Source organism: Callospermophilus lateralis, chromosome 19, assembly GCF_048772815.1.
Source record: "Callospermophilus lateralis isolate mCalLat2 chromosome 19, mCalLat2.hap1, whole genome shotgun sequence".
In the NCBI taxonomy this organism is placed as follows: Eukaryota; Metazoa; Chordata; class Mammalia; order Rodentia; family Sciuridae; genus Callospermophilus; species Callospermophilus lateralis.
In genome coordinates this window covers 5,108,225-5,123,496 of record NC_135323.1, presented here as the reverse complement: position 1 = coordinate 5,123,496, position 15,272 = coordinate 5,108,225, and the positions used below count along the sequence as shown (strand labels likewise).

The 15,272-nt window shown below is 58.8% G+C and overlaps 1 protein-coding gene across 1 annotated transcript in view; it reads right to left on the bottom strand.

The window, feature by feature from the left end:
- Ppl (periplakin) overlaps window positions 1-15,272 on the bottom strand; it is a 39,290-nt gene that overhangs the window by 20,709 nt on the left and 3,309 nt on the right. Inside the window, exon 2 of the mRNA XM_076840602.1 lies at window positions 1,751-1,850. Within this exon, the coding sequence (XP_076696717.1) occupies window positions 1,751-1,850 (100 nt within the window). The remainder of the gene's footprint in view (window positions 1-1,750; window positions 1,851-15,272) is intronic.

The window sequence follows — 15,272 nt, the reverse complement described above, 5'->3', positions numbered from 1 at the left end:
CCTCCAGGGACGGGGAAATGTCAAGCTGTGGATACCCTAAGCACCACTGAACCGCACCTTTCAGATGGTTAAGTTATATTATGTGGAGCTCACTGACTGAAAGACGGAAGATTCTGGAGAATTAATAAGGTTAATAAATAATGAGATCTTTTAGAAAAAAGAAAGAGACCCTCCGACCCATGTAGCCTTCAGAGGGAGCCTTCTTTTTTCCACAGTATTCAGTCGACATTAAAAACCAGGGGCTAGGGCTGCGGCTCAGCAGTAGAGTGCTCACCTAGCACGAGCGAGCTGCTGGGCTTGATTCTCAGCACCACATAAAAATAAATAAATCAATAAAATAAAGGTCCAACTACAACTATATATCTCTATCTATCTATATCTATATCTATATCTATATCTATCTATCTATATGTCTCCTTCATTTAGGAAGGAAAAACACCAGTGCAGGGGGTCCCGAGAGAGGAGAATAATTAATAGTCACAGAGGAGCTCAGTGGGAGCCGTGGGAGGGGACAGGTGTGTGGGTTGTCCGGCACAGGGCAGGGGCAGGGCCAGTGGGCAGGGTCCCAGGCAGAAAGAAAGGGCCGCAGCAGGCCCCAGGCCACCCGACATGCTCACCTGTACCCGTCACCTGTACCCGTCACCTGTACCCGTCACCTGTACCCGTGGACAGGTGCACACCCGGGCTGCCGGGGTGGCTGCATGGGGGGGGGCTGCCACACTGAGCCTGGACAGCAGTGGGTTCAGGACCTCCCTACCTCAGTGTCCCACTCCTCTGGGCCCTCCTCTCAGTCTCCCGGTGACTAAGAAGCCAGGGGACATACAGGCTGCCCAGTTACCCCGGATCCCAGACACGCAACAGAGAACTCCGTGGCATAAGTATATCCCAAACGGTCCATGGGCCCTACTCATGTTAAGGAATCATTAGGGTCCTGAGATTCAAATGGGATGGACCTCCTGTGTTATCCCTCGCTAAATATGGCAGCCCCTTCTGGGACCAACTCGGTCATTGACCAGTTGCCCCTGCTCCTCAGTTTCTCCAGCCATCCAATGGGCCCAAGCTCAGCGGTGTCCAGCTGGGCTGACCGAGAGTTCAAAGGCGACTGTAAGACACAGTGAGCAGCAATGAGAGACAGTGCGCTGCTCAGGCCTCAGGAGAGTTGTTCTCCCTGTGTTTCAAGGGGGAGGCACAGGGTGGGGAAGTGTTGTGCCCGGCTATCTCCCCATCTCCTCTGGCTGAGGAGGAGACAGGCTGCACTCTGGGTCCTGGCCACAGAGGTACAAGTGGGAAGGATGCTACCGGGGAGGGTGCGGATCGCTCTGCTCCGGCAGAATCTTCTCCAATCTCCCCAGCAACCCAGACAGACGGGGGACCATCACTCAGCCTTCAGGGACAGCCAGGCACATGGGGAGGGAAGGTGACTCGTTTGCTCAAGGTCACACCGTGGGTATCAGGACCGGACCCGCACCCAGGGTTGGCTCCCGAGACTGGCTGTCCTCCGGATCAGGGAAGCTTCCCCCAGGGCCCAGGAAGAGGCAGGAACTCAGGGCAACACTGATGCCGAGAAGGGCTTCCGGACCTCGGCACCACTGGCATTTCCACCAGCTCCCACCAGCTAGAGGCCAGAAGCTCTGCCCATGCACACTTGTGCAGCCACAGACGCCTCCTGATGTGGCCATGGGCCCCCTGGGGGGCAGAATCACCCCGGTGACAACCATGGACTGAGGCGAGACGGGGGTGGGGGACTCACGCTCTGCATCTTGGCCCCCGTGTCCACGATGTTCCTCTCCACCTGGTCGGCATTTTTCTGCAGCTGTTCGATCAGCTCCGAGAGCTCCTTGTTGGAGATGCTGTGGGCGGGAGCCAGGAGGTGGGTTCAGAGCCGCGTGGGTCCCCACAGCACGTGCCCCTTCCTCCCCACCTGTCCCCTGCCCTGGGCTCTGAGCAGGAACAGCCCGCTGCGCTTCTCGGGAGCTTGGCTGTCCCACAGGGTGACACTGCTGAAGCCAGAGGTAAGGCAGCAGCTACCGTGGCAGTGTCAGACCCACCCTGGTGACCCAAGACGGCGCTGCCATTCTGCCCTGTTGGCAAAACACAGATCTTCTTTTTCTTTTTTGGAGACGGGGTCTTGCCCAGACTGGTCTCAAACTCCTGGGCTCCAGAGGTCCTCCTGCCTCAGCCTCCTGAGTAGCTGGCACTACAGGGTGTACCGACCGTGACCGGCACTACGTTCTGTTTAACTGAGATACAATTCACATACCTTCAAGTCTGCCCGACACTCAGCGCTGTTGGGATATTCGGTTTTGCGACCATCACCAACATCTACCTGCAGAACACTGCCTTCACCCCAAACCTTGTACCCCTTAGCAGCCACTTCCTGTCCCCTTCCTCCCAGCCTCCGGTGAGTGCTGGTCCACTTCCCATCACAGTGGAGTTGCTTGTTCTGGACATTTTATGCCAGTGGAATCATAAAGCATGTCCCTTGTGTCTGGAATCCCTTAGTGTCACGTCTGCATAGTGCTGAGGGGATTTCTTCCTTTTACGGCTGAGTAACTTTCAATCATATGGATGGGTTCTGAAGGGTGGGCAGGAGTCTGGGGGCCACACGACAGGCAGATCCTGGGTATGTCCAGTGGGGTGGGCTGGGGCGGGGCTCCCGGCCCTCTGCCACCACTGCAGAGGGATATGCCGGGACCCTCTTGGGCAGCAGGAGCAACTCAGATCCCAACCCTCTGAGCCCAGGGCCTAGAGCTGGGCCCAGGAAGCTGTCTGCTGCCGTCACTGTCTTCTAGGTTCTCCAGAGGACCCTGATGCCCTGTGGGTGCCACTGAGGTGGGCAAGATGGGGACACAGATGGCAACAGCAAACAGGCTGTGAGTCCATCCGTCCATGCCCTAAACCTTGCCCAGGGGCCTGCTGCAGGCCAGGCCTGGCCACTTGGGACTGGGGCTCTCTGAGAACAAGAACAGTTTGCACCTTCTCCCAAAGTGAGTGTTGGGAGCTCTGCCTGCACACCACTCAGGGCAGAGCTTCGCTCGCTACGGCAGCTGGGACCCCCCACACACACACGAGTCAGTAAGGTCTCGGAGTCCTGCAGTGGACAGAGCTGGGGAGTGGCCGGCAAGCCTCAGAGGGGGGCTCTGGGTAGAGGAGGGGGGATAAGCTGAGCTTCCAGAGCCGCCGCCACAGGCTCACCCCCACTTGCCCCACGTCCCCTAATCCCCACTCCTTGCTGGGCAGACCACACGGGAATGAGTCCTTCTGGACCCTCAGGCACCAGAATGACCATCAGTCACCTGCTGCACCCACAGACGGTGAGTCTCAACCCACACCCTCAGCCCGGGACTGTGGCCACCCTAGGACCTGCGGGGGACAGGGGAGACTGTCTCTCTTGGCCCAGCACCACCTTGGGCACAGCCCACTCCCCACCAGCCCTCCTGTGGGGTGGGGCAGTACAGGAGTCACCTGGTGGACCCCACACTGGTGCGGCCAGTTTTCTAGCTGACCCAGCCCTCAGCACAGGACACAGAACAGGGGGTGATCACCAATCCTGGGGACCTTGGGCTCCTGGGGGGACAGTGTAGTGGCCTGCTGGGCTTTGTGGGTCACTGCCCCTTCTCTGTGTGCCAGGCCAGATGTCACATTCACAGGCACCACGTCACTCACTGGAGACTGGGAGGCTGCGAGCCCCTTTGCAGGTGAGGAAACCAAGGCTCAGAGACAGCAAAGCACTTGCCCAGGTCACAGGGCGTGCCCTGGGCACTAATGGCTACTCACAGGGATGCCAGGGAAATCACATGTGCCAACAGACAGCAGCGGCAACCTCACAACACTGTGAGCTGACGCTGACTGTCCATGTACCAGGCTGCCACTCATTGCTGACTTAATCTCCATCACCGTCCTGTGTGACGGGAAACCATATCATCATTGCTACTTTATAGTTGTGGACACTGAGGACCAGAGAGGTTAAGTAACTTCCCCCAAAGTCACACTGTAATTAGACAGCAAAGCCAGGACTCCAACCCAGGAGTCCAGGCTCTAACAACTCCATGTGGCAATCTCTCAGGGCTCCCAGCCCTGGGATTCTTGCAGACAGATTTAAAATGCCAGGTGCTCAAAACCAGAACAGGACCCTAGTGGCCACTGGATCCCCGTGCATGCTAGTGGGAATGGAAAATGGGGCTCAGAATTCAACTTTGAAAAGCTGATCACTGCTGGACACTGTGGCACACGCCTGTCATCCCAGCAACTCAGAGGCGGGAGGATGGCAAGTTCAAGGGCAGCCTGGGCAACGTAGTGGACCCCTGTCTCAAAATACAAATTAAAAATGGGCTGGGATGTAGCTCAGTGGTCAAGAGCCCCTGGATTCAATCCCCAGTGCCCAAAATAATAAAGTTGGACTAGTTACCATACGACGCACAAGTGCTCCAAGGCACCTCTGACACACGCTAGGGCCACACAGAAGACAAAGGGCCACCCACTGGCGAGTGAGTAAACAAGGTGTGGTCTGTCCTACTCTTCAGCCAAGACAGAGCGCAGCCCTGGACCACATAGCGGGCCCTGAGCTCACAGTACGGAGGGAAGGAGGTCAGAGGCAAGGACAGAGCCCAAGGCTCCGTTTATGAAATGCCCTGAGCGGGAGGACGGGTGGCCCCCGGGGAATGAGGGCCAGGAGTGAATGCTGATGAGCACACAGTCTTCTTGGGGTGATGCTAACGCTGATCATGGCGATGCCAGCACACATCCGTGAACACACTAAAATCTGCACACATCAGAGGGATGCATTGTGCGGTGGGCACGTTGTGTCACGATAGAACTGTGACCAGGAGGGTCGGCGCGTGCCATCGGCAGCTGCTGGGCTTTGTGTCTTCTTCCCGTCACGCTGCATCCTAGGCTGGGCTCCGTGAGGCCGGGGCAGAGGTGACTCCCAGCCTCCTGAAGATGTTAGGGCAGACTGTCCCCAGCCCAGGGCCAAGTGAGTCACATGGTAGTTTAGGAGTAACTCCCCGCCCCCAGGTAGGCAGCTCTGTTGTCCCTGCTTACAAACGGAAATGATCTGAACATGTGGCCACAGTCCCGCTGCCGGGAGCGGAGCCGGGTGGAGCTGCATGGGCCCCTGGAGGCCTTGGCACTTTTGCCCTATGAGTGGGTCCTCAGAGGGTCCTGCTCCCTCCCTCCTGCTCAGCTGGCCACAGGAGCCAACCACAGGTGTCCCAGGGGAACCACATGGAGGGGACACAGGAACGTGGGCAGGCAGGAGGGTGGGACCCGGGGAGGGCGTGGCTCCCAGGAGTGCTGGGAACTGGCCAGGCTGGTCCAGCCACACAAGGGCAGCCACGTGTGGGAGCTAGCGCCGAGGCACAGCCACAGGGTGAGCCAGAGGAGCCGAGGAACCCAGCCACCCACCCAAGAAAAGGGGAAGGCCGACTGCCACACCCAAGGGACAGGTCCAGCTGCCTTCCTTGCTCAGAGGTCAGCATGGACACTTGCATTGAGGCCACTGGCCACTGGCCTTTGAAGGTACCTGGGAGGCCATGTGGCCTCATCTGCTCATCACCCCGGTCAGCAAACAGGTGCCCAGGGCACCTGCCCAGGTCACACAAGGCGGCCCACGTGGGGGGAGACTTTGGTACCTGGATTCAGACGGGGGTCACACCCTGGCAGCACTGGCCGACGTGCGCCGTGGAGAGGCCAGTTAGGGCCCAAGGGGCAGTTTCTATAAAACGGGAGCAGGAAATCCTACCGCCCAGTTCAGTGTGTCGGGGGGTCAGGGTCACTGCTGGAGACCCGAGTCACGTTTCAGTGACAGCCTCGGGGTTCAAAGACTGAGGGGGGTGGTTCAGAGTAGCGTGAGGGCCTGAAAGCAGACCCAAGTCACGCTGCCCCTGCGTGTGCCACCTGTGTGGCCTGACCAGCGCCTGAGGCTGGCCGGCACCAGGAGGCTCCGCCGACACCTGCCACGGGAAGGTCCTGGGGTGCCACAGGCGTCAGGGAGCAGGGCGACTGACATATCCGCAGGCTGCCACTCCCACAGGGTTGCCACTGGCAGGGACCCAGAGCCCTTCCATCCCCCCTACTCCCTCCCGTGCGGGTTGAATCCCTGGTCCCCTTTCTGCCAGGTCCCCTGCTTGCCCGCCCCACTCGGTCCTATGAATTGGGCTTCTCCTGAAAACCCAGTAACTTCCCAGTGGAGAAGAGGTCGAAGCTCACATCCCCAGGATGGGACGCCTCCACGCTGAGGGCTCCTGATACAGTCGCCAAGGAGAGCACAGCGTCGCTTCTGTGGACCCCTGTCCCGGGGCGCGGCCCTCCGCCTCAACACTAGAACCCAGCAGGCAGGCCCAGACCCAGGCTGTGCGCCACCATGGCTGACAGGCGACCTCAAAAGTGTCAAGGTCATGAAAGACCCAGGAAGGCAGAGGGACTGCACAGGCTGGAGGAGACCCAGGGCCACAGAAAGGGACCCTGGGGAGGAAACGGGAGAGGATGGAAGAGTTTCAGGTGTGAAGGGATCCCTTCTGGACCTCTGGGGCCTCCTGCGAAGGCTGAAGGAGCCGTGTCTCCCCGTGATAGGGATCAAGAAGGGAGGACGTGGGTGCTGAGCTCCGGGAGATGCCCCTGCCCTGCCCAGACCCACCTGGTGAACAGGAGCAGGGCCTGGAGGGGAGCCCAGGCTCAGTGGGCCTCAGACACAGCCCCCTCGGCCCAGGCCACGCTGTGGTCAGGGGCTGCCCGCTGGCTGGGTCCTGCAAGCCCAGGAGAGTCACCTCCAGCAGAGGGACTGTTCCTCTAGAGGGTCAGCCCTGGTTCTCCTCCCCTGGGGCAAGGAAGGGAGTGGGGCGGGGCTGGCTGCCAGGTGCTGGTGCCTGATTCTGAGGACAGAGGCCCAGAGAAGTGCTTCCTGGGGCTGAGCCTGCAGCCAGGAACCTGGAACAGGTACCTCTTTGTGTCCCAGGGATGTATCTGGGGCAGAGCGGCTACAGGGAGAGGACCCGGGAGCTGCAAATGGCATGGAGTCCCCTGCTTTGTCCCGAACAGGCTCAATGACCACAGGATGGCCGACACAGAGGTCATGCCTGTCCTCCCAGCCACTTGGGAGGCTGAGGCAGAAGGACTGCAAGTTAAAGGCCAGCCTCAGCAACTTAGTGAGACCCCGTCTCAAAATCAGAAATAAAAAGGGCTGGGGACGCAGTTCATTGTAGAGCACCCTAGGTTCAATTCCCAGGACTGCCCCCCACCGAAAAAAAGAACTTGCTGGGAGCGAGGGGGCAGTCTGTCTGTCGGGGACACGTTGCTGAGGTTCTCGTGAAAGGGTAACCAAGAAGCCACCGGCAGGAGGTGGCTTCCCCTCCAGGACTGGGCTCCTTCTGAGGAGCAGAAAGAAGTCAGTAGCCAAGGTCTGAAGCTGGAACCCGCTGATTTGTTTAGTGAAGACGCTGGGCTACCCACGCTGTTCATGGGGTGTGAGACGGACACACTCTGGTTCAGCCTTGGGCATAAGACTTGCCTGGGTGCTGGGGGCTTGCAGATGACCTCAACATGCAGAACTGTCTCCCCAACACCTGCAGCAGAGGCTGACATGCCTGAGACCCCCAAGCCCAGACCCTCCAGGTCCAACACACAGTCTGCATTCACTGCCTTGGGCTTGGACTAGGGATAGGGGTCAGTGGGTTGGGGGATGGAAGGGGCAGGTGTCCACGCTGCTCTGTCTGCAGGAGAGAAATCATGGAAGGGAGAGTGGGAAGTCTTGTCCACAAGGTTGTTCCAGCAGAATCCGGGGAATCATCCCGATCCCTGCCTGATGACTTCACCTTGGCCAAGGCCACTACCTCCCAGGTGACCTGTGTCACAGCCACTCCACTCTCTGACAGTGTTGGACCTAGGTAAGTTTTAGGCTGGACAGTGGTGTGATCCAGTTCCTTGTAGGAAGATCTGGGAGCCAGGGAGAACTGCTGACCAGCCTCTAGCCCCTGAAGAGACCCCAACTAGCAAGGACACGTGAGTGTCCACCCCGCAGTCAGCAGCAACCCAGGAAGGGAAGGCAGTGGGCAGCTTTGAGAGCCACGCTTGCTGCTTTCAGCAACACCTGTCCGAGTCAACCTTCTCCCCTCCACCTGGCCTGCAGGGGACACCGAGGGACAGCGAGACACTTCACTCAGGGCTGTGGGCTCCGTAGGTTCCTTAGACTCTCTGAGCCTCGGTTTCCTCTTCTGTGAGATGGAACAGTCACATCCTTAACTCCCGCCTGTGTCTGCTCACTGTGTGACTGACAGAAAGCCACAGACAGCAGCTGGGAGGACCCCTAGGTGGGGGTTTGGCACTACATTGCCCTGGTGAAATTCCAGCGCTATCCAATAGAAACAGACGCAAACCACGCGTGTCATTTAAATCACCCAAGAAGCCACGGGAAAAACAGTGAAAAGAGAGAGACTTAATTTTCATACTTTATTTAACCTAAAATTCCCCAAACACCACCCAGAGGACAGAAGAGCACCGAGCCCTCTGAGCCGTTTGTCACACTGCCTCCAAGGCCGGGCCTCACCCTGGCTGCAAACCTCAGCTGTTCCATGCACATCTGGTAGCCACTGAGGAGGATGGTGGGCTCCAGGTGACCCTGGGGATGCTGTGCCTGCTAGTTCTGGGCCCCCTGACGGACCGCGTGGTGTCAGATGGCAAGTGTCGGCCCACCTCACTGCTCCGTGCCTGGTGCCTCAGGCTGCTCTTCCCTCTCCTCCCTGCACACCTCCCGCAGCCGGCCCCCACTCAGCCCCTGGCTGCCCGAGTCCACAACAACCAGGGCTCTGGAGACCGGGGCGAAGACCGCTGCCCGCACCCTTCCTCTCGGCCCGGGGCAGAGGGGCACGTGCTTGCTCCCCAGCTACCTGCAGGGCAGCAGCTTCTTCCCTGAGCGGCCACTCTGGGGATGGACCTCGCTCTGGTGACCCTGGAGAGGCGCTGTCCCTCCATCGCCCCGCTCAGCTGTCCCTGCCGCTCCCTGTCGGGTGCTGGCCGTCCTTCCTGTGTGAGGCTCCCTGGCTCTTCCTTGCAGGGCCACCTGGTTCTCCAGGCCGGTTCCTTGGTCACTGGCTGTGGTTCCTCCCTCTTGGGGTTAACCCCGTCTCAGTGGTGGGGGCGGGGCAGGGTGGGGGTGCCTCAGCAGAGGAATGTCTGGAATGCACCGAGGACACGCCCCTTCCCAGGAACAGCCTCGCCCCTAGGGCCCCAGAAGGGCCCTCCTCCTGCCAGCCCCTGTCCTCCTCCTCTGGCGCCCCACCTGCCTCCAGGGCCAGCGGGGCTTCAGTGGCTCCCTGGCTCCCAGGCAGCCCCCACCCTCACCTTCAAGCACTGGCACCCAGGTGGCAAGGCCCTGGTGGCTCCCAGAATGTCTGACCTCCCCTCCCCAGTATCAAGGCAGTATACAGTAGGCAACCAGGAAACCACCCTGAATGGGAAACAGTGAGCGCACCTACTGGGTGCTGCCTGCCCAGCCCTTCTGCACATCATCCACCGAAATCCTGCACCCCAGGAAGAAGGTGCTCTCGGGGTTTCCAGGGCCCTGTCCCAGTCCCACTGATGAGGCTGCGAACTTCTAGACGGTGTCAGGCATCTTTTATGGAGGTGGGGGCCTTCCACAGCCCTTAATTCCAGGGCTTGCCCAGGGCTCAGTAAACAGGCGTTGAACCAAGCAGGTGTTTTACAGCACAGCACAGCAGCAACTCCCACATCCTCATTTTCCAGATGAAGATCACTGAGGCTCAGGTGGGTTAAGAAACCTGTCCGAGGTCACACAGCTGGGAAACAGTGATACCAAGGCCCAGCCCAAATATCCAGGTGCCAAGGCCACATCCTTGCTACAAAACAGAGGGATGTTGATACCACCCCACCCCACCCCGGACAGAGTGACAGGGCGATGGGAGGCAGCCAGGAGACGGGGTGACAGGGCAAGGCGTTCACCCCCAGGGGAGGCCTGGTGAGCCACATCTCCTTGGCATCTTCATCAGTACAATTAATCCCGCTGTTGGGTAATCGCCATGGGTGGTAAACTGAGGCTGACTCACTCTCCGGAGATGGTACCACAAGAACTCCCAGCCCTGTCCCTCTAAGCCGGCCTGTCAGGCCCAAGGGACTGACCTTGAGTAAACCCAGCCACACTGCAGCCCAGTGCCCAACGTGACTCCCCTCTGACGCTCAGACGCTCTGCTGAGGTGGGTGTTGTTACCTCCTGCGGCTGAGGAGGACCCAGAGCTGGGGACAGACCCAGAGCTGGGGACGGACAACGGCCTGCTCGGGCTTAGGACTAACCGACTGCTGGGCTCCTACCCACTGCAGCTCCAGCGGCACTTTCTAGATTCACGAAGTGGTGCTCACATTTCCACTCACACGCCAACTCCTGACCACCGGTCCCTGCTTCAGGCCCTCAGGACAGACCTCCTCCAAGCCCCTGGAGACACGGACTATCGGCATGGCGTAAAAAGCAGGCTTGAATAACGCTGTCCACTAACTCCCGAGCTGATGCAAGGCCTGGAATTAAGGTCACACAAGGGCCCCTCAAAAGATGAGTAAGTCCCTATTGTCCAAAAGTTCACAGGTTAATGGGCAGGGTTAGGGAAACACCTCCGTGACTATAATTAGGAAGATGGCAGAGCGCCCGGGTCAGAGTATGTTCAGCCACTCTGTCCCCTTCAGGCTTATAACCTAAGTTTAGCTGTGAAAATACAGCTCAATAAAAGAGAAGAAGGAAACACTATCAATAGATGATACAGCCGGAGGAGGTCCCAAGCACCCTCATTACAATAAACGTGAATGGGTTAAACTCTCCCATCAAAAGACAGACTCTCGGTGAGAATGTGGAGGACCCACCCCCAGGTATATGCCAGTTTAAGATGCCCTTGGGACTAAAGGACCCGGGAAGGTTGGGAATAAAGGGATGGAGCAGGTGGACCAGAAAACCGCCACTGAAAAGAGGAAGTACAGGCCGCGCACCCCTAAGACAAGGCGCAGTTACTCCTGGATGCTGGCGGGGGTTCTGACTTCAGTGATCCAAGGCAGGGCTGTGACCTGGAGGGGACTCTAACTCTGCCCTTAGGGGACTCTAACGTGCAGCTGGCGTTGAGAACAAGGAACCGCGGCAAGGGTTAAAGGGGAGAGGCTGGGGCGGACTCCTGGGTGTCCACCAGGAGGAAGTCTTTCCAGAAAGCAGTCCCCAGGTGGTGCCCAATAAATACCAGATTGATTGGTCCACTGACGGTCACACTCGCTACTGGAAACTTCTATGGTAATTGGATAGTCAATTCCCCCACACCCAGTTATTAATCCTGGGGAGGCAAGTCCCAAACCAGACCAGCTGTTGGAAGGGCAGCTCTGGCGCTGTTCTCGAGGCCTAATCTGTTTCCGGCCAGGGAAGGCCACTCCCTCGTGGGGCTCTGAGCCAGGCCTAGGGCCCCCCCCCATGTCGGGTGAGTGCTTTCCGGCTCTCCCGACAGACACACAGAAGGCCAAGTCCAGGGAAGGCCAAGGCGGTCTTGAAGGCTTTTGCAATATTTAAACAGGGCTCAAGCCAACCCTGGTACCCCAGGCACGAGGCCATTAGAGACCGGTGGGCAAGGAGTACCAGCCTTGCCACTTAAGACCTACTGAGTGCTTGATGCTCTTCCTGCAGCACAGTCCCCTCCGCAATCCCACACCCTCCAACCGACGACAGGGTTCAAGAGTCCCTTCTATGTGCCAACCACCGTTTCTGGGTTCAGGGTGTGAAAGTGGACAGAGGCCCAGAAGGGACCGGAACTGGCCCTGTTGATGACAGACAGTCCAGCTGGGCCTGCAGCTCACCGGCCAGGCTCTTTCTGTCTGCCTCCCGGGCCATGGTCCCTGCCCATGGCCTCAGCTTCCCCTCTGTAACTTGGGGTCTGCCTGCCTGCTTCAGAGTTGGGGAGAGTCAAGCTTCCCCTCTGGGTGCCGGAGAAGATCTCCTCCTGCCCTGGCCAGGAGGGAGAGGTCAAGATGCTAAAAGGTGCTAGCCTGGTTTCCAAGCTGATCCTGCTCTCCTGCGGCCCCACTGCCTGCCAGGCTGGGCCAGCAGTGGCCGGCTGGGTCACCTGCCAGCCTGCCCCCAGCTCAAAAGGCTGGGTTAGAACCGCTGAGCATCCTGGGCTAAGTCCCTCAGACTCCCCGAGCCTCCCCTGGAGGACAGTTGAGGTAGAGTTTATCTAAGACAGACCACAGAAGCAGGACCTCAGATGGTCATTTGTTGAGGTCCTAGCCCCAGGGCTTCCTGTGTCCACACCTTCCCCATGCTGGGCCCCTCCCTCCTACTTCCTTACTGAGGCTTCCCACTAGCATCTCTCCATCCAGAACCTGCCCTCCATCCTCGCTCCCAAAGCCCTTCTTTTGCTAGGACTGGGCTCCCGGACATGGGCTCAGGGCTGCCCGCCAGGCTCTGCCCGGGGTGGCTTTCCTTCCCCATTCCAACCCTCAAGGAAAAAAAGTTTGGAAACTCATGACCTCGTCCAGCATGCACAACGCGCTACAAGGAAACGACCACCTCCCCTACAGCAGTGCTTACTAACGTCCTCTCACTGAGGTTATTGTGGGTCACCCTGTCTGCTCCCTCCCCGAGGTACATGGTTTTAGACTTGCTGGTTTCTGCCTAAACTGGTTTATATATATATTTTAATACCAGGGACTGAACCCAGGGGTGCTTAACCACTGAGCCACCTCCCCAGCCCTTTCTCTCTCTCTCTCTCTCTCTCTCTCTCTCTCTCTCTCTCTCTCTCTCTTTTTTTCCAGTTGTAGGTGGACACAATACCTTTATTTTATTTGTTTATTTTTATGCGGTGCCAGGGATCGAACCCAGTACCTCACACATGCTAGGCAAGCGCTCTACCACTGAGCCACAACTCCAGTCCCAATCCCCAGCTCTTTTTATATTTTATTTAGAGACAGGGTCTCACTAAGTTGCTTAGGGCCTCGCTAAGTTGCTGAGGCTGCTCTGAACTTGCGATCCTCCTGCCTCAGCCTCCAGAGCAGCTGGGATCACAGTGCACCCCTGGCCTGGCTGGTTTATACTTTTAAAACAGATGCACACCTGCTCCCAGGAACGGTGGGACTTGCTCTGGACGCGGGGTTCTCGTTTTTCCATCAGCTCGCTTTGTTTGCTGAGGGTTTCTCGGGTCGTGTGCGCCCGGGCACGTGCGTGGCCTGCGCGTCCCCTTTGATGTCCTCTGTATCTCCTCATCTCCTGTGGGTTCTCGGCTCTGCTCGGCTCTTTCCCTCCTCTATCTTGGGACTTATCACCGGGCCTTGCTGCCGACTGTTTACCCAGCCCACTCCCTGACCACTGCCCTGCAGACACCACCAACGCGGGGGACGGGAGGCTGCTCAGACCTGGCTGTCCTGTCTTCGACACAGAATCCACCCACCCCTATCCTCTTAGTTCCCCTGGGGCCCCGGGGTGGGTGCACCTGCAGGGGATACTGAAGGGGAAGAAAATCTTGGCAGTCCTCCCAAGATCCACGCAGCGCACATACACACGTATGGCCCCAGCCCTACCACAACAGCCCTCTCCCAGAGAGACAGACATCCACCCCATCTGGCCACCACCGAGTCAAACGGTCACTGAGACAATAGCGATCAAGGAAAGGCCTAGCAGGGCGGTGGGGAGGGCTCCCCAGGATCAGAGGTGGTGAAGGAGGAGGGGGAGGGCATTCCAGGAAGGAGGCCTCTCCTGGGCAAAGGCTGGGAGGCTGGCTGAAGGCCAGGTGGAGACCGAATAAGGGCAGGCATCCATGCTGTGCAGGGCAGCAGTTCCCAGGGCCTAGGAGCGACACGGAACCTGAGGCCAGAGTTATCCCGGGACATGGTCACTGCACACAGCCATGCCTGACATGGGGAAGGGACGGGAGTGTGGCTAGGGACAGTGGTGAGATGGATGTGAGCATCCAGGCAGGAGGGGCGGCCCTGGTGCAAACTCTGGGGGGAGAGGGGAGCAGGGAGCTGACCTGAAGCCGTCTCCGCCCCGTCTGGAGGCAGAAAGGGGCATCAGTAGCCTCCCCTTCTCAGGAGGCTGCAGCGCTGAGGCCCAGGCAGAAGCAGAGAGAACACAGGTTTTCTGCCTGAGACAGGCTGGGACAGGCAGGCTGGAGGGCACAGATGGGGCCAGTGAGGCTCTGCACGGCCCTGCCCAGAGCGGAGCAGGAAGAGCTGCACTCTGGGAATCCTGGTTCCGAAAGCAGCTTCTCCCCAGCCTCCAGATCCCTCTCCCCCACCTGCAGTGTTGCCTAAGCGGTGGGAAGGGAGCTTTGCCTTCCCCAAAACTGCCTCTCTCCAAATAAGGGCTCCTGGAATGCCCATAGCAGCCTCTCTTCCAGGTTGAGCCCAAATCTGTCCTGAATCTACGTTATTCAGTCTCGTACCTTCTGCTGAGAGGCCTGGGTGGGAGGCAGAGGGAGCAGAGGCTCAAAGGGCTACTGGAGGTGGAGTCCAGAGCAGGAAGTCAGCAGGAAGCAGCCCCCTTGGACCACTCCCCCAGGGGCTCCCAAACCCCTAGCATGGGCCGTTGGTGAGCCCAAGGTGGGTACTTTAATGCTCCGCCTTGGGATTGCCCTCTGGGGAATGGACAGCCCCCCCACGCCCCCTAGGGCTCACCATCAGGAGATGGGGTGCACGCAGTAGGTGCTGGGGAAATGGCTGGGCTGTTCACTGTGGCTGTCACCAGGGTGACTGGAGACAGTGGGCTTTCCTGACAGGCCCTCCCCCAGATCATTCCACTTTCCCACTGTCACTGACCCAGCCAGGCTCCGCAGTTCTCATCCCTAACAGCAGCATGCGACTGCCGGCTCTGAGGTACAGAGCGCACCCTGAGCGGGCTCCAGGTTGGGGTCATCACGTGCATGCTCTTGCTGATCCCCTTCACCAGCGGGGGCTTGCTATCACCACCTTCATTTCACAGATGATGAAACTGAGCCTCAGAGACACTGAGTGACCTGCCCAGGGTCACACAGCTCAGGAGGGGCAGAGCTGGGGCTTGAACTCATGCGGGGTGGACAAATGCAGTGCTTTTAACCAGCAAAAGGCTCAGGGTACCCCGATGGCTTCCAGTAGAACAGCTTCCCTTTCACCCACCCACAAAGCCTTGGACCCTGCCACCCTTGCAGGAGCCCCCATTAGGGCTGAGCCATTCTTGCAAGACCCTGTGTGGGTGGGATTGGGAAGTGTGGTCAGGCTGGGGTGGAGGTCTGGGTGGAGGGGGAGATCAGTTCCATCTTACAGAAGGG